General features: G+C 47.4%; 1 protein-coding gene across 10 annotated transcripts in view; it reads left to right on the top strand.

Annotated features, from left to right (window-relative positions):
- Positions 1-8518: 8518 nt before the first annotated feature.
- MPRIP (myosin phosphatase Rho interacting protein) overlaps positions 8519-23074 on the top strand; it is a 72331-nt gene continuing 57775 nt past the window's right edge. For 4 of the 10 annotated variants that reach the window (XM_081965605.1, XM_081965599.1, XM_081965603.1 and 1 more), the window contains exon 1: positions 20656-20778. In XM_081965605.1, the coding sequence (XP_081821731.1) occupies positions 20707-20778 (72 nt within the window). In that variant the 5' untranslated portion in view covers positions 20656-20706. Of the gene's footprint in view, positions 9039-20655; positions 20779-23074 lie in introns of those variants that run through there. The other 6 variants (XM_081965606.1, XM_081965608.1, XM_081965604.1 and 3 more) reach the window with 5 other exon arrangements.

The following is a 23074-nucleotide window of genomic DNA, read 5'->3' as shown; positions in this document are numbered from 1 at the left end:
ATTTAAAATTATGAATTTAGTGGTCTCTCAGGGCCAAAAGGTTGGCGAACGCTGGCACACATAAGGCAAGGTGGCTTCATAGAGTCTCTCTCTCTCTTTTAAGATAGAACCAGAACAGAACAGAATAATGGAATTATAAGGGACCTTGGAGGTCATCTAGTCCAACCCCCCTGCCCAAGCAGGAGAACCTACATCATTTCTGATAGTCCAATCTCTTCTTGAAAGCTTCCAATGATGAAGCTCCCACAACCTCCGAAGGCAACTTCTGTTCCATGGGTTGATTGTTCTCACTGTCAGAAAATCCCTCCTTATTTCCAGGTTGAATCTCTCCTTGGTCAGTTTCCATCCATTCTTCCTTGTCTGGCCTTCGGGGGCTTTGGAAAACAGCTTGACCCCTCTTCCTCCTGTCTGTGGCAGGCCCTCAAATATTGGAAGGCTGCTCTCCTGTCCTCCCTGGTCCTTCTCCTCACTAGACTAGGCAGGCCCAGTTCCTACAACCATACTTCAAGTTATGCTAGAACAACAGGGTGGGTAACATTTGACTTCTCCATCGGGGTTTAATGGTCATCAACTTATGGCCAGCAAATTGGTGGCTAATTTTAGAAAAAAACAGCATAGAAACCACTGTATTTCCTACTTTGTCTTTCTGTAAGGCAGCATCTGCAGTGATTGTATGGAACCAAATCCAGTTTGATGTTTGACTAACTCAGAAGAATCTTCACAGTCGGCAATATCACTACTATGTCTTGGGAAACGGCGCTGACAAATTTCTTTGTGGCTGTTGGCACCAAACTCCCATTTCAAGAACAGGCTGGTTAATGATAAACCACCTTTGGAAATCTGTAAGACTCTTGGCTTCAACCGACCAGCCCAACGTCTTCCAGATGTTTCATTTAAGCAAGAAGCTCGTGCAGATTTGAGAAGGTTGACTCAGCCTTTTGTCCTTCCGAGGTGGGTCAAATGAGAACCCAGGTTGTTGGGGGCAGGATGCTAACTTTGTAAACCGCTTAGGAGGGTTGTAAAAGCACTGGGAAGCAGTATATAAGTCCACGTGCTATCGCTATTGGAGGTCAGTATTTGTAATCAGTGACCTCTGAAGATAGGATATGGCTGAGGAAGGTCAAGGGTAGCTTTCTCACCCACCTTGTGAGTATCTATGTAGTTTAGAGTTAACTAACTGCAGCTTTTCAAGTCCTCTAGCCTCTGAATTCAGCAATGGTCTTTGGAGGACCATAGGAGCTAAACCAGGCCTGGTTGTCTACTGTCTCTCTGTCAGAAAAGGGTGGAGCTTCTATCCCCTGGTCACAGCTGCCATCTTGACTGTCTTTACTTCCTCCCTCCTCCTATCTTGGAGGTGAATTGGCAGCCTATCCAGGAAGAACAACCAGCAAATGGCTTAGGTCCCTCAAGGACGACATTCAATGCTTTCCTTCCCTACTATCTTCCTGCAAGGGGAATATCTCAAACTTTTCATGCAATTTGGATGGATGGAGATGCATGATGCATGCCGAACAAACTCCCACATGGTGTGATCAGGAATGGGATCTCCTCAAGGGGATCTTCTCCTTGGGTCCTAATCTGGTCCAGTCATGGAGATGTCTCCTGCCAGTTCAGATGCAGCCACTCTCAAAGCCACCTCAGATGCTTCCTTACCCAGATCCTTCTTATTCTGAGCTTCTGCTTCTGCATCATCATTCATTTATAATACCTATTGACCCCAGAATCACCCAACAGAAGGAGGATTAGAAGATCTCCTGAGCTGAGAGAAATCATTTTATAGTTTTATAGTTTCAAGTCAGTCTTGTTTCTTGGCATCGTATTTGCCGTCTTCTTCCTAGGGCTAAAAAGGAGGGACTGGGCCCAAGTCAGCCAGATGCCTTCCCCGCTTAAGGCAGGATTACAAGTCCTGGTCTCCCAGTCTCCACCCAGGACTGATAACCATCACACCAGACTGGTTTCCCCAACTGACAGATGTACTCATGAACATAATGAGTTGGAAGGGTTTGAATTTAGCAGCACGGTGAACAATTGCTCTTCCCAACTCTGACCAAATAATATTAATATTAGAAAAGTAGAGCATTATATACCGGTATCCCTCGACTTACAACCACAATTGAGCATTTCTGTTGCCAAGGGAAACAGTCCCTACGTGAATTTTGCTCTGTTTCATGGCCTTTCTTTTGCAACAGTCGTAAGTGTGGGGAAATGGTCATAAGTCACTTTTAAGTGCCGTTGCAAGTTCAAGTCACTGAGCTGTTGTAAATCTAGGGCTACCTGCATTGTTTGGCTGGGATGTCCCCTTTCAGCATTCATACAACCGTGTAAACCAGAGGTCTCCAAACTTGGCAACTTTAAGACTTGTGGACTTCAACTCCCAGAAATCTGCTATGCTGGCTGGAGAATTCTGGGAGTTGAAGTCCACAAGTCTTAAAGTTGCCAAGTTTGGAGACCCCTGGTGTAAACTGTTGTTTATGACATTTTATTAATGAACAGTCCTATGGGTAAAGAATTAAACCCTTTAGAGTCCAGGAAAAGAATAATATCTCACCCCTCTGTGTGTTTGTTTATCGTTTGGTGCAGGAGATTAAACTCCTTTCAGCTGGGCACAGGTGCTGGCGAAGGTCTTGTGAAGGTAACCGAAGCCGCCATTGATACCGCACAAAATCTGCCCAGCTGTAAACAAACCACAATTGGGTTCCTATTTATTTATCCTTCAGTGGAGTTGTGTCGGCTGGATGGCCGGCCACCGGGAGAAGATCTGGGCCCTTCACCAAATAAACAGCATCGTTCTCCTTGAGCAAAAAAAGACCTGCAAGATCTCAACAAGGACTTTCTCCTACCAGGCTGACCACTTGTTCTTGCCCCATTTTGCAGAATTTGCTCCTGGGGTTTAATATCAGTTTAATGCTGGAATTACAGGCATAAGGCACCCTGCCCCCTCTTAGCAGTTTCCTTCTACATTTGCACTTCCAAAATTCCCTGCTAACTGAATTTAATTCCAACGTCCACTTGAGAAGTTTGACGTCCAAGACAACTTCATGATCGGTCCCCAACTTGGTCCTACAAGTTTTTCAAGAGTGGACCCATCACCATCAAGTCCATTCATTTGGGTTCTGCTCATCCTCTTCTTCTCCTTCCTTCAATCTTTCTTAGCATCAGAACTGTCTCCAAAGAGATGGGTCTTCTGTTGATTGATTGACTATCTGCCCTCAAGTTATTGTTGACTCTTAGCGAAAAGATACATAGGGAGTTCCCCCCCCCCCCCAGGATGATATGTCTCCAACCTGGTCCTACAGATCTTACAAGAGTGGATCCATCACTGCCTCAACCAAGTCCAACCTCCTGGCTGATGGTCATCCTTTCCCCCTTCCTTCCACCATTAAGGACATCTCTAGAGAGCTGGCTGTTTCACATCATGCGTCCAAAGTCAGATCATTTGATCCTGGTCAAATGTCATTTCTTTGAGTTGATGTGTGATCCATTGATTTGTTTTCTTGGTCCTCCATCCTATTCCCAGGAGTCTTCTCCATTACCAACCTCCCAAAGCATCCGTGCTCTTCTTCTCCTGCTTCTTCTGACTCGGATATTTCAACATATCGTTGACTGCAATGATTTTGGAGGTCACACTCTTGAAGAGCCAGCCTCCCCCACCAGGAGTAAAAGGCTAAAAACCTGCAGCAGGAACAAGTGCCTTTGGGTGACTGTTACTGTGTTTGTGTCTGAGAGAGAGAGAGAGAGAGAGAGAGAGAGAGAGAGAGAGGGAGAGGGAGGGAGGGAGGGAGGGAGGGAGGGAGGGAGGGAGGGAGAGAGAGAGAGGGAGAGAGAGAGAGAGAGAGAGAGAGAGATTAGTCTACTTTCAAAATTAAGCAGGGGGTGGATCTGGGTGCTTTGTCACCCACTTGAAAATAATCTAGTAAGCAAACAAAGTAAGGAGTTTCTAATGCACAGCTAGGAGGGGATTATCACACTGCCGAGCAAACACAGAGTAAGGTGCAGTTCTCCTGGCTGGAATGTTTTTCCATGTTCTTTTTTTCCCCTTCCCCTCTTGTGGCTTTCGCCAAGGCCCCTTGGACTCTGAAGCAGGAGGGGGAAAAAGTTGTCTTGGTTAATGAGCTAAGGAAACAAGTGAGGCACCAGCACAAAGGGCACATTTTAGTGAATTCCCACTGAACCGTTGGCCCCTGGCCAAGACCTCCACCCCATCGGAGCCGAGAGCAGAATTGGGGAAAAGGGGAGAAGCTGAAACCAGACAGGCCCAGGGATTCTCACTTGGCACCTGTGGCTCGGATGTGGGAAGGCTGCTTTGCCCCTTCAGCAGAATAACAGAGTTGGAAGGGACCCTGTAGGTCATCTAGTCCAACCCCCCCGCCCAAGCAGGAGACCCTACACCATTTCTGATAGTCCAATCTCTTCTTGAAAGCTTCCAGTGATGAAGCTTCCACAACTTCTGAATGCAACTTCTGTTCCATGGGTTGATTGTTCTGTCAGGTAATTTCTCCTTATTTCCAGCTTGAATCTCTCCTTGTTCAGTTTCCATCCATTGTTCCTTGTCTGGCCTTCGGGTGCCTCGGAAAATAGCTTGACCCCCTCCTCTCTGTGGCAGCCCCTCCCTCAAATATTGGAAGGCTGCTATCATGTCTCCCCTGGTCCTTCTCTTCACCTAGACTAGTCAGTTCCAGCAACCGTTCTTCATATGTTTTAGCCTCCAGCCCCCTAATTATCTTTCAGGAAGACCCCTTTGCGCTGCTTGGCCCTCTCCCCAGGCCTCACCAAGCTGGACTGGAGACCCAGAGCTCCAACTTTGTTATCTGGGAGTGCCCCAGGCCTACGTCTCTGAAAAGCAATTAAAGGACAGAAAAGCAAGAACCAGTTTAGAGGCACTTCAAACCTTGCAATGGGCAGCAAATAAATGTGATAATAATAAAATGTCTACCTCTTCCATATCCTGGGGAAGGGCCCTGTACGATTTTTTAAAAAGCCAAATTCAGCCTTAATATCTGACTGGGTAATACAGGATCCCAACTCCCAGCCTGTAGTCCTGTGCTGGTCTGTGGCCCATTCAGAACCAGGCCGCAGTAGTAGTATGTGTGTGTGTGAGAGAGAGAGTGAGTGAGTGAAACTGCATTTGTAAAAGCAGTGGGTGCACGTAAAACCATCTCCTCTCCCTATCACCACCACCACCAGTGCTGGAAAAGTTGGAGGCCACTGGTGTAACAAACCAAAATGATAATGAAAAAGATGAGAAAGAGCTTTGGCAAGGGGCGCAGTGGCTCAGGGGCTAAGATGCTGAGCTTGTCGATCAGAAAGGTTGGCAGTTTGGCGGTTCGAATCCCTAGTGCTGCGTAGCGGAGTGAGCTCCCGTTACTTGTCCCAGCTTCTGCCAACCTAGCAGTTTGAAAGCACGTAAAAAATGCAAGTAGAAAAATAGGAACCACCTTTGCTGGGAAGGTAACAGCGTTCCGTGCGCCTTCGGCATTGAGTCATGCCGGCCACATGACCCCAGAGACGTCTTTGGACAGTGCTGGCTCTTCAGCTTTGAAAAGGAGATGAGCACTGCCCCCTAGAGTTGGGAACGACTAACATAGATGTGCCAGGGGAACCTTTACCTTTATTTGGGAGCGTGAAATGAGAAGCCCATTTGGTAATGGTATTTTTAAATATTGGAGCTTGAGGGGAGAAAAGATGGGCCCTCCAGATGTCTTCGGTGAGACTGATGGAGTTTGTAGTCTGTTGCACCTGGAGGACCCCTAACTGAGAAAGGTCACCATGGAGAAAAGCAATCCCAAGTTATTTGAGAAATCTTAAAATAATGTGGGGAAACCCCAATGTTCATGAGTAGGCACCAAAAAGAAACTCTTATTTTCTGGAATCGCAGATCTGGGCTTCTCCGTATATAAATAGGAAATTGCAACCACCAAATTGAAGAAAATATAAAATTAGCTACAGCTACCTACATCTATAGTTTTCTCGCTTGCAATGCACGGCTGTGAAATTTGGACCATAAGAAAGGCTGAACTCCAAAGAATGGAGGCCTTTGAACTCTGGTGCTGGAGAAGACTCCTGCATTGAGTCCCTTGGACTGCAAGGCCATCCAACCGGTACTAGAGGAGATCCACCCTGGATGCTCTTTAGAAAGCCAGATCCTGAAGAGGAAACTCAAAGTCTTTGGCCACCTAAGAGAAGGAGGAGGCTGGAGGGAGTCCCCAAAGCAGTAAGCGTGAGCTTGAATGGACTCCAGAGGATGGTAGAGGACAGGAGGGCGTGGAGGAACATGGTCCATGGGGTCGCGATGGGTTGGACACGACTTAGCAACTAACAACAAAATCTACATCTATCAGAGGTCCTTGATGTCACCATCAGTGTGTAAAGGAAGTTTAAAGCTTCCTCAGTTAACCCTAACTTTTAAATACTTTTAAAGGGGTTTTCTGACATTAGAAGCAAGAATTGCACCACCCAGAGTCGCTTCATAGGAGATGGGCAACATCTAAATTTAATGAAATAATATTCAAGTTCCAGGAGAAATGGAGCACAGAGAAATTACATACAAATGGTTGGTACCAAAGGAAAACTGATCATTGCAGCCAGCTGTTTGTGACTGAATGGGGTGGGGTCAGCCCCCCCCTCCAAGTCTCAATGGGGAACGGAGATAGGAAGGGAACAGACTCACTTTTATCTATGGGCAGCAGAATCAGAGAAAGCTCAGTTCTTAAGCGTGCAAAGAGGAGAATGCGCAACACATACTGCCAGACCAATTAAGGCGTCTCTCACTCTCTTTCCTTTCCCCTTCCTTCCTCCCTCCCCTCTTTCAAGAAATAAATAAAAGATTGGACTGGCATGGTGTTTCCCACAACCATCTTCCAAATCTTTGCTGATGGAGACACCAAGGACCACCTCTAGATGTAGGTACCTATAGGTTTCTATTTTCTTCCATTTAGATGGCTGCAAATTCCTCTTTTTTTATGGAGAAGCCCAGATCTGCAATTCCAGAAAATAAAGAGTTTCCTTTTGGTGGCTACCCATGAATTTTTTTTTTTTTAAAAAATTGAGGTCCCCCCCTCCGTTATTTTTAAGATTTCTCAAAAGATTTCTAACTCGGGGAGGGATCTGGGATGGCTTTATTTGTCGGGCCGTCTGGTATGCAAAGGATGCCGGGCGGCTCACAGCATTAAAAAATGGTTCCTCGTTGAATTCTCCGTCTTGGCTTGCCGGCAGCTCGGTAAGCGGCTTTCTTTGGGGAGGGGGTTGAATTAAAGGCCCGGGAGATGGAAGAGCCGCGTCGCAGCGTTGGTCTGCTTCTCCCGCCCCGCGAGCAAGGAGGGATGCCCGCGGGACGGCTGGATCCCACCGCCTGGATTGCGGGGACCGTTTTCGGAGGTGTCGGCGTTTTTGCAAAAGGACACTCCCTCCCGGGGCTGGTGATTGCGACCCTCCGCTGCCGGCCAAGCCCCGGCTGCCTCCTGCCCCGCCTGCGAGCCCCCAAGCGCTGCCAACCGCACGCGTCCACCAAGCCTGAACCATTAAACCGCCCCCCTCCTCTGCCTTCCACCCTCGCAAGCCTCCGTGCGCCTTGTGTGCGCTCTCGCACATGACGTGCGCAAGGGAGGGGACTCGCCACTGGCTCAAGCTCTTTCGCGATTGGGTGGCCGTCCTTTTGTTAAGAGCCGAGCCTCCCCGCCATTGGATCGCGGGCAAAGTCAATTGCTCCCCCCTTCCCCCTCAAAAAACGTGGGGTGGGGGGAGCGCGAAGAAAGCAGCGAGAGGCGGAGGGGTCTTTTCTCCCCCTCCCCACCAGCCTTTCCTCCGGGAGCGCGTGAAGCCCTTCCCCCCTCCCCGCTCTCCGGATTTCTCGCCCACCCACCCAATTGGGACCCTTTGCAAAACCCTCGGCCGTTGCAGCGCCAGAGCCTGGCCGGGTTTTCTTGAGGGTGGGCGGCCGGAGAAAGAGGAGGGGTCCCGCCTGCTTATTTTCCCCCTGCCCTGTAATTTCCAAAGCATCTCATCCAACGAGTGGCGGGGGGGGGGGCGCCAAAGAAGGAGGGGGCTGAGCAATTAAGGCGTTTCCCTTGCGCTGGACGCCGCCGCCCCCTCCCGGCGCCTTGCCTGTCCCTTCCCCGCGTGGAGGGGCGGCCTGCGGCTTGGAAGAGGACGCCGAGCGGGGCCTGGCCGGGATCCGGAGCCCTTCAGTCCGGGGCGGCGCTGCTGAGCTGGACCGGGTCGCGCCGAGGGCTTGTCGGGCTGGGCGTAGAGGAGGAGCCGCATCTCGCGGGGGATCTTGGCGGCTGCCTTCCTCGGCCGCGCCGCCCCGCTCGCCTGCTTGGGGCTCGGGCCCTGGATTGGCTTCCTCCGGCTGGGGCAGCCGCAGCATGGACGCCCCGCGGCCCTTGGGCGGGCTGGAGCCGCAGCTGTCTGCCCACAGCAGCCGGGCAGCCCCGGCCGGCCGGCGCGGCGTGGGAGCCCGGCGCGTGGATTGAGCGGCCTCGCGTGGGAGCCTCCGCTTCCTCCCACTGGGCCCACCTGCCCTGGCAGCTGGAGGCTCGCCTTCCCTCGTCCCTCCCCGCTGGAGCCACGGAACCGGGACCACCTCGCCTGCCGCGCCCCGTCCCCCCTTTGGCTGCTGGGGACCCCGGCCCGGGGGATGCGGCCCGCTGGGGGCGCCTGGAGGGCTGCGGATCGCTGGCAGAGAGAGGCCCGCGGCGGAGGCCAGGCGTAGCGGGCGGACGGCTCGCCTTTCCCACGACCTTCTCGGACACCCGTGCGCGGGGCTGGAGATCCGCGCCAGCGGGGCCTGGGCTGCCCTCCTCCGGCTGAAGGGCTGACGGAGGAGGAACCGTACTTGCAAGGGCGATTTTTCTGGGTTCTCTCCCGCCGCCTCCCCCTCCCCACTCGGGAGACCCCCCCCCCCAATAGACGGACACGCCATGGCTGCGAAGGAAAACCCCTGCCGGAAATTCCAGGCGAATATTTTTAACAAAAGCAAGTGTCAGAATTGCTTCAAGCCTCGCGAGTCGCACCTGCTGAACGACGAAGATTTGAACCAGGTGAGGCCGCCTGGGGGGCGGGGAGCCGGCTCTTGCAGGGCTCGAACCTTCGGGAGAAGCGGAGGAAGCGAGCCAGGAGGCCCGGCCGGTGGGCTGCGGTTTCAGGAGCGGGTGGGGGAGGAGAGGTTGATGCTCAGAATCAAAGCAACTTTGCAAATCCCAGATTAGGGCTGGGGGGGGGCGAGCAGAAGGGAAAAAAAGTCCCCTGTTTGGTTGGTGCCCCTCCCCCCCAAAGAAAGCTTTGCCCCGTCGCCCAGTTGGTATACTCAGCGCCCGCTTCCTTCCTGAGTTAGAAAGAGATACTTAGAAAAGAGTTTACTTTTCGTTCTGTTTGTTTTGATCTCCGTTGTTACTTTCTATCCTTTCTCCACCTTCCTGATTCTCTCTCTCTCATTCTCTTCTCTCTCATTCTCTCTTCCTCTTTTCTCTCTCTCTCTCTCCTTCTCTTTCTCCTCTCCCTAATTCTCTCCCTCTCTCTCTCTCAGAAGACAGACAGACAATCTCTCTTTCTCTCTCGGGAAAACTCGGGACAAAAGCCGACAGCAGGCCCAGACCTCGTTTGTAAACTCAACCTGCCAGCCGGGCTGTTTTTTTCCTCTCCCTTTCCCCTTGAGGGATAGAATCTTGAAGCGCCCAAGGCCTCGCATTTCAAAGGCTTGGATCTGCCATATGAAAGGCAGCGTCAGGCGCCTTGCAAAGGATTAATGCGGCTTCCAGCCCCCGCTCCCCTTTCTGCCCCCCCTCCCGGTTAGGTAACTTGGCTGTGAACCGGAGGGGGGGGAGAAGAGGTCCGCCGCCTTTCAAAGAAGCATGCATCTATTTTTCCCCCCCAAAAGCTTTTTTTTTTTTTTTTTTGCGTTTGCGTTTGCGCTCCTTCTGCATTGCGCTCCTTCTGCATTGCGCGGCTATTTATAAACACGGAGAAGCGTGGAGCGCGTGTGAATGTGCAAATGAGCGCCCTGCTTTCCCCCGTGTGGCTGGTTCCTCCCTGCGCCGCTTCTCTGCTCGCAATCCTATTGGGGGTGGGTGGGGTGGAGGGGGGAATGAGGTCGCTGCCTGCTTGGTGCTGCCCCCTCCTTCACCCCCGCTCAGCCATCTGCGAGCTAATATGGAAAATATGCACGCGAGTGTGTGTGTGTGTGTGTGTGTGTGAAGCGATAAAGAGGTTGGCGAAAGGGGTCAGGTTGGCTTTGAACCTCCTTCTCGTTTTGAGGCCTTCGATTGTTGTTACTCCCCCCCCCTTAAAAACCAAGGGAGGGTGAAATCTCTGGTGTGAAAATGCCCAAATTGTTTGCAAGTTCATCTCCTACAAGGGAGGAAAAATACACACAATTGTGTAGGCCCAGCCTGAAAGGGTGTGTTTGTGTCTTGTGTTCTGTCCACAAACAAAGATAATTGTTCCCTGCCCCAGAGCTTTGGAAGGGGAAGGCATGAACTACCAATGTGGGACTCTCCAGCTGCGTGGGACTACAAGCACCATAATTCCCCACTGCATTCCGAGTTTCCTTTGGAGAGAAATGCTGGAGGAAGGGAAGAGCCCCCTTTCCTCACCTTAGAAGAGCCTGGTGTTTGAATGATGGAGGTGTGACTCTGGGCCTTGACCCAAATCCCCGCAGGTAGAAAAGAGGGCAGAAGGGGTCAAATTTTCCCTTCCTTTGAGCTGCTAGCTATCAGGATGCAGGGCTGTGTGAGACCACTGTAGGGAGGAGTCCTCAGGCATCAATCAGAATAGAGTTGGAAGGGACCTTGGAGGTCTTCTAGTCCAACCCCCTGTTCAAGCAGGAGACCTGTACTATTTTAGACTGTCTAGTCTCCTTTTGAAAGCCTCCAATGATGGAGCACCCACAACTTCTGGTGGCAAGCTGTTCCACTGGTTAATTGTTCTCACTGTTAGGAAGCTTCTCCTTAATTCCAGGTTGCTTCTCTCCTTGATTAACTTCCATCTGTTGCTTCTTGTCCTGCCTTCAGGTGCTTTGGAGAATAGCTTGACTCCCTCTTCTTTGGGGCAGCCCCTGAGATATTGGAAGTCTGCTATCATGCCCCCCCCCTCTTCTTTTCTCCAGACTAGCCAAAGCCAAATCCTGCAACTGCTCTTCAGGTGTTTTGTCTCCTGGCTTCTAATTATCCCAGCCGTCTAAATTGGTACAGCCCTAATTTTGATTTGGACACATACCTGCTTTGTGTGCAGGTTAATCCGTGACCTGGACTAGCCCTTTCTGATGGGGGCTGCTTTATTTGGGGGGGGGAGTATTCACCACTTGCAAAAGGCCATTTCTGGTTTTGTTTGGTCCAACTAAGTCTTTTAAAATGAATATAGGGGGAATTTAGGGGATTTCCCCCCTAAAAAGATCTCTGTAGGCCTGAGTTTCTGGGACCAGTGTTGGTTTCCTTCCAGGCATGCTGGACTACAATTCCTATGATCCACCAACAGCACGGAAGGTTTGCCACAACCGGCCCACAGCCAGCTGGGGGGACAACACCTGGAGAACCTACCACAGTATGGAACCAGTCCTTGCTGTAGTCCTCCAGGTGCCGTCCACCAGACAGTGTCGAGGGGCGGCGCCTAGGAGTAGAGCCTTCTCTGTGGCGGGCCCAGCCCTGTGGAATGACCTCCCCCCGGATATTAGGAATACCTCTGACCTCCGCTCCTTTCGTGTAAAGCTCAAGACCCACCTTTTTCAAGTTGCTGGCCTGGCTCAACTTTGATCCAACTATATCGCTCCTGACGGGTTTTTTATTTGGGGTATTTTAATTGTATTCAATTTATTTAGGGGTTTTTAAACATTGTGTTTTTACTTGTTTTTATCTATCAGTTCACCTCCTCCTTGTATATGTCGTATATATGTCTTGGTATATGTTTTGTTATATGTATGTCGATATATTTATTTCCTATGTTTTGTTGTACGCCGCCCCGAGTCCTTCGGGAGAGGGTGTGGCTAAGAAATAAATATTTATTATTATTATTTATTATTACTAACCGGAGGTATACTGCCCCTGGATGTGGAGGCTCCATTTGGCCTGATCACATCACTTAGGACAGGGGTCCCCAAATGTGGCCACTTTAAGACTGGTGGACTTCAACTCCCAGAATTCTCCAAGAGAGTAAATTATGCTGGCCAGAGAATTCTGGGAGTTGAAGTCCATCAGTCTTAAAGTGGCCAACTTTGAAGATCTCTGGATTAAGGATTTACTACGGCTGTTGCTTCCTTCAGCTGATCCTCCTGGGAGTGAATCATGAAAGGGCAGATCTCGCAAGACTAAGGAGATCTTGTGTCCCTGGTTCAGCTGACCTCATAAGAAGAAGAATGGGATCATGTCTAGACGGAAGGAAGGAAGGAAGGAACGAGGAGTTCTGCAAATCCACAGCTGATGCCGGGGGACGGGGACGGGGGGGGGATTTGGCTTGTGTAACTTGTGGTGAAAGGCTGTCAGGTCCAGATAGCTCAAAGATAAGCTTGCGGTGGAGAAATGCATTAGCAGAGGAGTCTTGGTGGAGCCTCCATGCGCAAGGGCAGTCTGCCTGCTTGGGGAAAGAGATTGCAAACAAGGATGCCTGCCTTGCGATCATCTCTTGGTGCGCCAGGCGTTCTCTGCAACTGACATCGTTATCCTAGCCAACATGATTCCAGGTAGTCCTTGACTTATGACCCAGTGGAGCCAGAAATGTCTGTTGTTAAGCGAGACACTGATTACACGAGTCTCACCCCATTTTACGACCTTCCTCGACGCAGTGAAGTGAATCCTTGCGTTTGTTCAGTTAGGGAACCTGGTCGTTGAGGGAATCCAGCTTCCCCACTGACTTGGCTTGTCAGAAGGCCAAAAAGGGGAAATCCCACAATCCGGGGAGACCGCAACCGTCATAAACATGAGTCAGTTGCCAAGCACCCACATTTTGATCCCTCAGCCATGGGGGTGCTGCAACGGCTGTGAAAATACGGTCGAAATTAACTTTCTTCAGTGCCGTTGTAACAGCCACTAAACGAACCGTCGTAAGTCAAGGACTTCCCTGTATTGCTTTCCATATTTTACACCAGATGCTCACAGCCTTTGTCTCCCAAGTCAACCGTGTCTGTACATAAGAGTTGGGTGTCTGACTCTTGATCGAGGTGGAACAGTCCTCTTTGTCCCCCAAGAGATAATTTTAATTCTATGGAGAACTCACCAGTTGAGAAAGACCTCCCCCCCCCCCCCCCCATGAGAAATGATGGGATGTTTCTGGATCTGATCTGGGAGAAAGATTTAATCCAGTTCAGTTTAGGTACCTGCTTTTTTTGGTGGGGTGGAAGATCTGGGTTCTCTTGGCTGTTGCAGATGCGTAGATGGGATCAAAATCCAATTTATTCTATTTCAGAGCCGCGTGGAAATCAGCTGGTTGACTTATAAATTTAATAAATAAATGAAATAAAGGGAAATACTTTTGTAAGCTGCCTTGAGCTCCTACAGGAAAGAAGGCTGTCGATCTAAAACAAATATCCAGTGTTTCCTTGGTATCTTCCTTGCCTTGCAGGATCATAAGCTATTAGGGGTCTCCATCTGTGGCCTCTTTAAGAGTTGTGGACTTCAGCTCCCAGAATTCCTCAGCCAGGCTTTGGAATTCTGGGAGCTGAAGTCCACAACTCTTAAAGGGGCCACAGATGGAGACCCTTGCAATAAACATAGTAGGCCAAGAATTTTAATGCCTCTCCTTGCTTTTAGGACAAAAAACAAAATAAAACCCCCAAAATCGGTTTGTTCTTCCTCCTGGATTGGTTTGTTTTGCAGCTTCCAACTAGGAAACACGAGGTCAGCGAGAAAGCATGTTCTGGCATTGCTCAGTTTTGCTGTTTGGTGTTTTGGAAAGGAGGTTATCTCATCTTCCTCCTTAGCTGGCAGAACTTTTCGGGTTTTTTGTTTTTGTTTTTTCCCCCCACTGCCAGGATATTTGCATGCAATTAAACAACAGCATTAACAGCAGTGGTGCGTGACCAAATTTGGTGGGGAAATTGGATTTTTGAACCTGACGTTTTTGTTTTGCAAAAATAAAAATAAAAAGACTTTTGGTAGGTCGAGACCACGGAGGTTGGTGTATATATATATATTTATTTATTTATTCTTGGGGGACTTAATAGAATTCTTTAATGGCCGTGTGTGATTACGGACACGCAAGGGATTTTTCTTTGGTGCATATACTCTCAGAGTACATAAAGAAAAACAAAATACATTCATCAAGAATCATAAGATACAACACTTAGTGATAGTCAAGGTTACTAATAAGCTATCAAATCGTACTAGGAAACCAATAAAAACAATAGAAATTATAAAGATACTAGCAACATAGTTATAGTCCTAGGTGGGGAGAGATAGATACTAGGAAGGAAGAGAGGAATAATAGTAATACAGTCAGTAAATTATTAACAGTGTTGTGGGAATGAGTTGTTAAGCAGAGTGATGGCATTCAGGAAAAAAACTAACGTAAGATGTAATATAATGTAAGAAAAGGAAATAGTAACGTTATCAATAGCAATTGTCATTCCAGATAAGAGAATCCACATTAGTCTGAGAAGAAGGAGAGACATTTTATTTAAATTAATGGGGAATTTTTTTTTATTTGGAGCCTTTTAGGAATAGATTTCAGAACCTTACTTTTATCTTGGATATTTTCCCCACGTTTTAAAGGGTGGAATGTGCATTTCTCGTAATTTTCAGGGCCGTCTCCGGCGTGATTTTTCCTTACCCAAAGAGTTTGAGATGTTTGTGCAAAGCGGTGATTGTTAATTTCTTCCCCTCTGCTTTGTGTGTCAACACTGGTGCATTGAAAGGTGTTTTTTATTGATATTCTTTTATATCACTATCATTGTAGCCATTGTCTTGTCCGCTGCAGGATGAAGGCCTCTTGTGCATCCTTCCAATCCAGATGGTCCTGAGTTGACTTTGGCCAATTGGGCCCGCCATACTTGCTGATGTGGCTGCTCCATGTTGTTGAAGCTCACTTTTGTGGATGCTTTTGATCCAGTGGGATCCATTCTACGACCGCCTTAATCCACCTGCCCTCGGTTCTCCTTGCTATGGGACAATCCCGTTTCTCTTTCAGTTCTTGTCCTCTCTTGAGGGGGTCATATATTTTTGTTTGTTCTCTAATCCAGGTGTGCATCTTGCTATCTTGTCTTGTGGCTTTTTGTGCCCCTCGTTGCTTTTGTACCGATTGTGAGGTTAGTGTCCATGTTTCACTGGCATAAGTCAGAGCAGGGGCACCTAAAAGAGGGTTTTGAGCAGGGAGAGCATTTCAAAATCTCGAGGCCTCCCCTGTTAGTTATTTTGGTGACTGATTGCAAGCCTGCCATCTTTTTATATAGCATGCTACTGGCTATGGAAGATTAGCTGATGCATGAAGTATAAGAGCCGTGGTGGCTCTGTGGTTAGAATGCAGTATTGCAAGCAAACTCTGCCGACTGTCAGTAGTTCGATCCTGACCAGTTCAAGGTTGACTCAGCCTTCCATCCTTCCAAGGTGGGTCAAATGAGGATCCAGATTGTTGGGGGTTGCAAGAGGCTGACTCTGTAAACCGTTTAGAGAGAGCTGTAAAAGCACTGTGAAGCGGTATATAAGTGTAAGTGCTAGTGCTATAAATTGAGTGAGTTTTGGGTTAGGGTCCTGATTTTCCTGTGTCTTGAAAATACAGGCGGGGAGATGAATTCTTAAACTCTAGTGCCAAAAAAGAAAAAGAAACGACCTATCTTAAAAACAGCAGCCTGAACTGAAGACTGAAAAAACCTATAACTGATAAAAAGTGCTAAGTCATTATAAAAATGCTGTCGCCAAAATAAATAAAAAAATCAAAGTTATTGAGTATATTCTGGCTGATAAATATGTAAATGAAAACCACACAGAATTAAGCTGGAGAAGGCAAAGAATCGATCTCCTCTCCCGGATTCCCCAGCCAATTGTCAGGAAAAGAAGCCGAAAATGGACGCAAAGGGGCTGAGCAGAAATCCGCCCTCTTGTGTGTTGAGGACTAGCAGCTGGTATTTAAATGGTTCCCTGGCACATGCCCGGCGCGGTGTCCTTGCTTTTGGAAATAAACGGGGAAGCGATTTCATGGGTCCTTCGGTGCCCCTGTACAGCGTTTGACATCGCAGGAAACATTGGTGTGCACCTGAGCATATAGTGAGCAGCTTTGTGTGAATGGCCAAGAGAACGGGTGACTCACCAAGTCAGCCAGGTACCCAACACCACACAGGTGAGGCCGACAAATACCTGTTGACCACAGTTGTACCACAGTGTGTACCCAGGATTATTCTGCTTCTCTTTCAAGGAAACAGTCCAGTTCATGGTTGATGTGATGCGAGAATGAGGGTGTCTTTGAGAAAGGACTGCCAAGGGTTAGGAAGATGCAGTATGATGCCCAACAACAAAGGAGGCATTTCTCTTCTGCTTCTCCTTCTCTTCCTCCCTCCCTTCCTCTCAATAGCAAGAGTCCTTCCTTCCTTCCTTCCTTCCTTCCTTCCTTCCTTCCTTCCTTCCTTCCTTCTATACATACATACATACTCTTTCCTTCTTTCCTTCCCATCTCCTTCCTTCTTTCCTTCCTTTCTTCTTTCCTCCCTCAGTTCCTCCCTCCCATTCTTCCATGCTTCATTCCTTCTCCTCTCTTTTTCTTCCTCTCCGTCTCTCCCCTTCCTCCCTTCTTGCAAAATAGTCCTTCCTTCTTTCCTTCCATCCATCCATCCTTCTGTAGCAAAGGAGGCCTCCATCCATCCACCCACGATTGCAGTCGCAACCACTCTGAAAATGGGGACAAAGGCAAAGTAACTCATGTAGAAAAGCAGTTTAGGTCATCTAAACAGATTGTTTTTTTGCAGGAAGAAAATGTGGATCACAGAGCTGAGAGCTGTCCTTTGGAGGACTTGGTTCCAAAAGGCTGGGTCCTACCCAGCATCCACCGCCTTTGAGTTGGCAGCAAAAACCTTGTGATGTGGGTGTCCTCCTTTGCAGGGGTCTCTGGGACCCCCTGAAAAGATCTCTAGCCTGTTAGCAAATCTCCTCCTGGGAGCAATTTCTGAAAACAGAGATTTTTTTATTGTCAGAGATGGAGATGAGATCTTTGCTAACGAGATTACTCCTACGCTAACCTTCTATGTGGTAATCAAGACCTTAGCCCTAATCTGATCCAGGCTTCCTCTCAAGTCCTTTAGAATTTAATGAAGTTTCTTTCTTAGCTCTATGTCTGGAGAGCTTTTGGGTAGATTTAGACATGCCAACGGCAGGAGTTCTGGGGTCTCCCTTTTTGGAAATGAACAGACCTTGGAAAGCTAATGCAGGTTAGTTTTGAATGGCTGTCGAATTCTTCAATCCGTGGTCAGTGCCTTCAGAGTGCAAAAATCCATCTGCTGATGGGGGAATCATGAAGATTAAAATGAGTTTTTTTTAAAAAAAAACTAAATGTCAGATATCTTTCCAGCATTTGCTGTGGCAACCAGCGAGCTTCGAGACTGCCCTCTTTTTTTTGCAAAAGAAGGAAGAAGACACCATCTCTGGATTGGGTGGACAAGGAGTTTGTTTTAAAAGGGAAATTGAAGTCTTGGCATTTCCGAGGCACCGGAAAAGTTAGGGTTGGATTCTGTAAGGCTGGGTTTTTTTTAACCCTGGATCCTGATTCCCTTGGTTCAGTTGGCACATGAGTCTTGCTTTAGCCACAGTTCTGAGAATGAGTAAAACCCAGGCCTGGCACATACCTTAGGTGTATAACACAGGTTACCTGTTGGGCAAATGTTGTGTCGGTAGAGATCACATCCAGCAGTTGGTGAAGGGAAGAGTTCTAGAAAACTCTTAATCCTTAGCAAAAGCGAGGTGTGGCAGTGGGACCAGGGCTTTGTTGTGCTGTGTTGTGTTGTGTTAGGCAGATCAATGCAGCTCAAGTGGGCACCCTTTGGAGACAGGCAGTGTTGTTTTAGGGAGATCAGAACCTACTTCCTACTTTAATTCGAGAGGCAGTGATGTGTACATTTCATTTTCTTTTGAAAGCTTTTCCATTCAGGGTGCTTTAGGGCAAAATGTTTGGTTGTGATTTTGTTTGGGATGCGCCATTCAGGAAACTAGGGAAAATGAGTCTTCATTCCTATTTTCTTCGGCTTAATTCTTCTCTTATAATTTATCCTGCCTGCCTGCCTGCCTGCCTCTCTTCCTGTTCCTTCCTTTCTTTTTCTTCTCTTCCTATCCTTCCTTCCCCCCTTCTTTCCTCCTTCTGTCTTTCCTCCCTCCCTCTTTCTTCTTCCTCCCTTTCTACCTACTTCTCTTCCTATCCTCTCTTTCTTCTTCCTTCCTTCCTCTCTCCCTCTTCCCCCTTCCTTCCTTTTACTTCTCTTTCTGTCCTCCCTTCTTTCCTTCTTCGGTCTTTCCTCCCTCCCTCCTCTCTCTTCTTCCTTTCCTTCTTCTACCTCTTCCTTTCCTTCCTTCCTTCCTTCCTTCCTTCCTTCCTTCCTTCCTTCCTTCCTTCCTTCCTTCCTTCTACCTAGTTCTCCTCCTATTCCTTCCTTCCTTCCTTTTCCTCCCCCTCCCCCAGCAAGAAAAGTCAGGCAGGCCCAAATCTGTTTTTCTGCCACCCCCAAAACCTCCCCCCACCCCTGCAGGCTTCTTCAACTCCTCCTCTGGCCCCGAATGAGCATTTTTCCCTTTGACTGATGGGAATCTGGTGAGCGTGTTGGGACGGGTCAGGCTCTGGGGGAATTCTTCTCCTCTAAGCTTTGAAATATTTTCCCAGGCTCCCCTTGTTACTTAAAGCCTTTGACACTTTGATTAGCAGCACACCAGGAAAGTTTTGGTTTTTTCCCTTCCTTTTTTCCTTTAAAAAACAAAACAAAACTGCAATTTCTGAGAGTTTTAGGAAAGCAACGAGACGGGATTTAAATGGGATCAGCCGTGGCGGGATCTTCAGAAGGACGGGATCAGGGTGTACGAACGTCTTGTATTTCATGGCAAGATGTTTATAAATAAGTGTTGACATTTTGGATCGGCTGCAATACCAATGGCAAGGTTCTTGGGCTTGAGGGGAGCTGTCCTAATTCCCCCCACCCCTTGCATTGTTGGAGGGGCCTTCCTTGCAAACAGCCCCTCCCTCACCTGCAGCCAGTGGGAATTTCTTCCAAGTGGCCAGAAAGACCAGGAGGTGGATGTAAATAGATGGGAATCGGGGGGGTGGGGGGTGGGGGGCGGGGTGAAATATCAGCCTGAACTTCTGCAAAATAAATTTATGACAGCACGAGCTTTCGAAATGTGCAGTTTTAATATCCTGAGTCAGACCCTAGATTTATTATTATTACTGCATAGTTTATTCTGACCTGTGCTACCTTTTCAAGGAAGGTTTGTTTATTAATTGGGTTGTGCAATAACCTCCATACTGGTCTTGTGCACTCAAATGTCATTTTTCCTAGCCGGCCTATAATTGAGGAGGTGATTCTCATCTTTCCATATTCAATTTAGTGGTAGACACCTCTTGAGAGGTTTTCCTTCCTGTTGATGTATGAAAGGTGTTTTAATGAGATTTTTGTTTGTTTCTGTTTATTGAGAATTTTACATAAAGCAAAAGACAAATGTAAAGCAGGAAAAAAAGAAAAGAGGTTGGAAGGAAACTAAAATAGTCAAGAAAGAAACTTAACTATAATGACTTCCGAACTTTTCTTCAACAGATAATTACAATCCTATAATCCCAACTCCCTCTTAGATGTTACAGAAATCCCTTCAACGCCTGCCTTAGTCCGCTTTTTTTTTAAATCCCCAAACATCATCTCATTTTTTTTGGTCTTCTTTCATCAGAAAATCCATATAAGGTTTCCGATTTTGAACAAAGTTGTTGATAACTATTCATATATCACAGCAAAGTCTCCGAGGAGGAATTAGTTTATTGATTGCTAACGTTTCTCTGCTACTCTGCTCTCAATGCATCAGTTTAAAGTGATGATAGGAAGGAAGGAAGGAAGGAAGGAAGGAAGGAAGGAAGGAAGGAAGGAAGGAAGGAAGGAAGGAAGGAAGGAAAGAGAAGGAAAGAGAAGGAAGAAAGCAAGCAAGTTCCACGTAGGAAGAATGTAACTTTATCTCTGTTTGTTGATGGAGGGCACTATAAACATTAAAACCTGGTTTAATCTCCTTGTATAGAAGGACTACGGGTGACATGGTAGCAGTCTTCCAGTATTTGAGGGGCTGCCACAAAGAAGAGGGGCTCAAATTATTCTCCAAGGCCCCTGAAGGCAGGGCAAGAAGCAACGGATTGAAACTAATCAAGGACAGAAGCAATCTGGAACTAAGTAGAAATTTCCTGACAGAACAATTAATCAGTGGAACAATTTCCCTCCAGAAGTTGTAAATGCTCCGTCCCTGGAGGCTTTTAAAGAAACGATTGGGACAGCCACCTGTCTGTAAAGGTATAGGGTCTCCTGCTTGATCAGGGGGTTGGACTAGAAGACCTCCAAGGTTCCTTCCAACTCTGTTATCCCCTTTTCTCAGCCGTGGGGAAGAGACCCACCTTCCTGCTGCTGCGTTCAGAAAGGGTGTGGCAGCCGTGAGCCACCGAGGGTGTGGGGCAGGTAGGGCTGCACGCATAGCTGTGGGTGGGGACCCAGGTGCCCTGATGGAAGGAAGGCGGCACCTCTGCCGAGCAGAAAGGAGACGGGCACCGGGGAGTGGGGAGCAGACGACCATGAGCCGAGGGAGGTTCGGACGGATCAGGAACACCTGGAGGGCGCTGGAGGAAGCTGGCTTCGAGATCCAGGTTCGTTCAGATTCAGAAAGGGGTGTGTGTATCTGTGGAACCATAAACCGGAGCGCCTGGTTGGAAGGGGGCGAGGGTCCTTGGGGATCCCAGCAGGCTTTGAGAGAGCCAGGAAAGAATCCCCAAATGTTATTGACTGATTTCAAGGAAGGCAATTCATTTTAGAGCAAGCACTTCCTGAAGAGCTTTGCACGTTGACGTCTTTCCTTGTAAAAATAAGCTCATACCTGTATGCTTTTTTCAATGGCAAATTTTCCCCAGCTTGTCTGAATCGGCATTGCAGGTTTCTGAATGCTGTCATTATCGGCTTTATCCCAAAATGATCGGGGTTTGCGGGCAGAAGCCCAAATCTGCAATGGCTGCTAAATGAGTTTGATCTCATTCCTCTGCCACCCTAATTTATTATTATTATTATTATTATTATTATTATTATTATTATTATTATTATTATTATTATTATTATTATTATTATTATTAAATTTAGAATAATTCCTGGCTTCTCGATGTCTTCTAGTAACACAGGACAAATTGTGATGAAAATGAAGGGCTGATGGGGCATTGAATTTGGGGACACACTAGCAAATTTAAGCTGAAAAAGAAAAAAACTTTTGCAGATCTTCAGACTTCCGTTTCCCCTCTGTGGGCTTCAGGGTGGGGCCGTGAATTATGAGGAGTGGCATTTTTCTGGGCCCCTTGAAAATCTTCGCATTTTTTTTCTGCCTGACAAGATTACCCACCTCTTAAAAAATAAAAAAATCCAGTCACCACCTACTCAGCCGCATACTTTTCCAAATTTACTTTTATTATTCATGAGGTCTAGCATCCCGAAGTTAAATCTACCCACCCAGTTGTTAAGGCTCTGCTGTTTCATATAATTAAGCAGGACTAGCCTGCTGCATGGTTAAATAAATTTAAAGGGCATTCCGTGAAGAGGACTAGGAACTTTGGAAGTGAGAGGAACAGCAAAGCAAGCAGACTTTTCGGCGCTCGCTTAGATATTCATGAGGTCTAGTTTGCTTTTCTGATAGGGCCAAAAAAATGTCGCTATTTATCCAGTATCTAAAGGAAAGTCCGTGATCTTGAAGGAGGAAAATGGGACTGAAATACCCGCGGTCAAGTTTGTTTGTTCAACCATGTTGTGGGAATCCTTTCGACTCCACTCCCAACAGTCTCGTCTCTGTGAAATAGGCCTGTTCATCTTACCCACTTAACTTAAAACGAAGCAAGCATAAATTTGCAGAGAATATTGGGGTGGGTGTGTCGCATTGGCTGGGCCCACGAAGAGCGAACAAACCAAGATAGACAGGTTATAAGGAGAAAGGAATGCATGCAGGTCTGCGCAGATAAGCCAGAAATGCTCTCGATAACCAATTGTGAGTTCCAGATTGTGTGTTTTAAAACAACTTGCAAGCTTGTGATTTCCTCCTCTCAAGCAGGGTGGAGCGTTGACAGATTCCCCCCCCCCTTTATCTGGAGGGAGGGAGATAGTTGTAGGTCTGTGTGTAGCACCTTGCAACATCCCTGGACTTGTAGAACAGGCTTAAGAGGAGGGTTCCTTGAATTGGCTCAGGATATTTTTGTTTTTAAATACAGGAACTGGTTTTTATTTGACTGGCTCCTTCTTCAAATAAACAAGCCCTGTTTTGGCTTCAGGTTTTCAGAGTTTTGTTTTTTAAAAAAACAACAACAACCACCAAACAGTCCATCTTGGTAATTTTTTGTTTTGGTTTTGATTACTAATCCAGAGCTAGGAATAGACCAGCAAAAGGGCTATTTCTGCTGCAAGGTATTTGCAGGTTTATTTTAGACCTTGTAAACCCAGCAGGAAGGAGGAAAAAGAGCTTCAAAAATAAAATCTCCTTCATGATGAGTTCCATTTTTTGGAAGAGGGGAAGAAAATTTAGACCTTGATAGAGTTTAAGGAAAGAAGCCGGTTTGTATGTATTTATTTGGGTTTTGTAGCTGCCCAGCTCAACAAGACTCTGATAAATGGCTCTGTTTGTTGTCGTTTTCTCTGTGGATGTATGAAATAAAATTGAAATTTATCTTTAAAAAAAAAAAACTGCAAATACCTTCTTTCATAAATCATTCCTGCTCAGGAGGACCACTTAACTGAAAGAGACACAATATATATCTCTCTCCCTCTCGCCCCCCCTCTCTCACACACACACACAAAATTTATCAACCATTGACAGCTATGACAGTAATGAAAAAGTCACATCGTAGATTCATAACCCATCCTCACTTTCACACCCTTCGTAGGCTTTCAAAGCAACGAAAAGCTAAATTCAAGTTG

Source organism: Natrix helvetica (assembly GCF_964273705.1).
Source record: "Natrix helvetica genome assembly, chromosome: 13".
In the NCBI taxonomy this organism is placed as follows: Eukaryota; Metazoa; Chordata; class Lepidosauria; order Squamata; family Natricidae; genus Natrix; species Natrix helvetica.
This window is presented reverse-complemented; position numbering and strand designations above follow the sequence as displayed.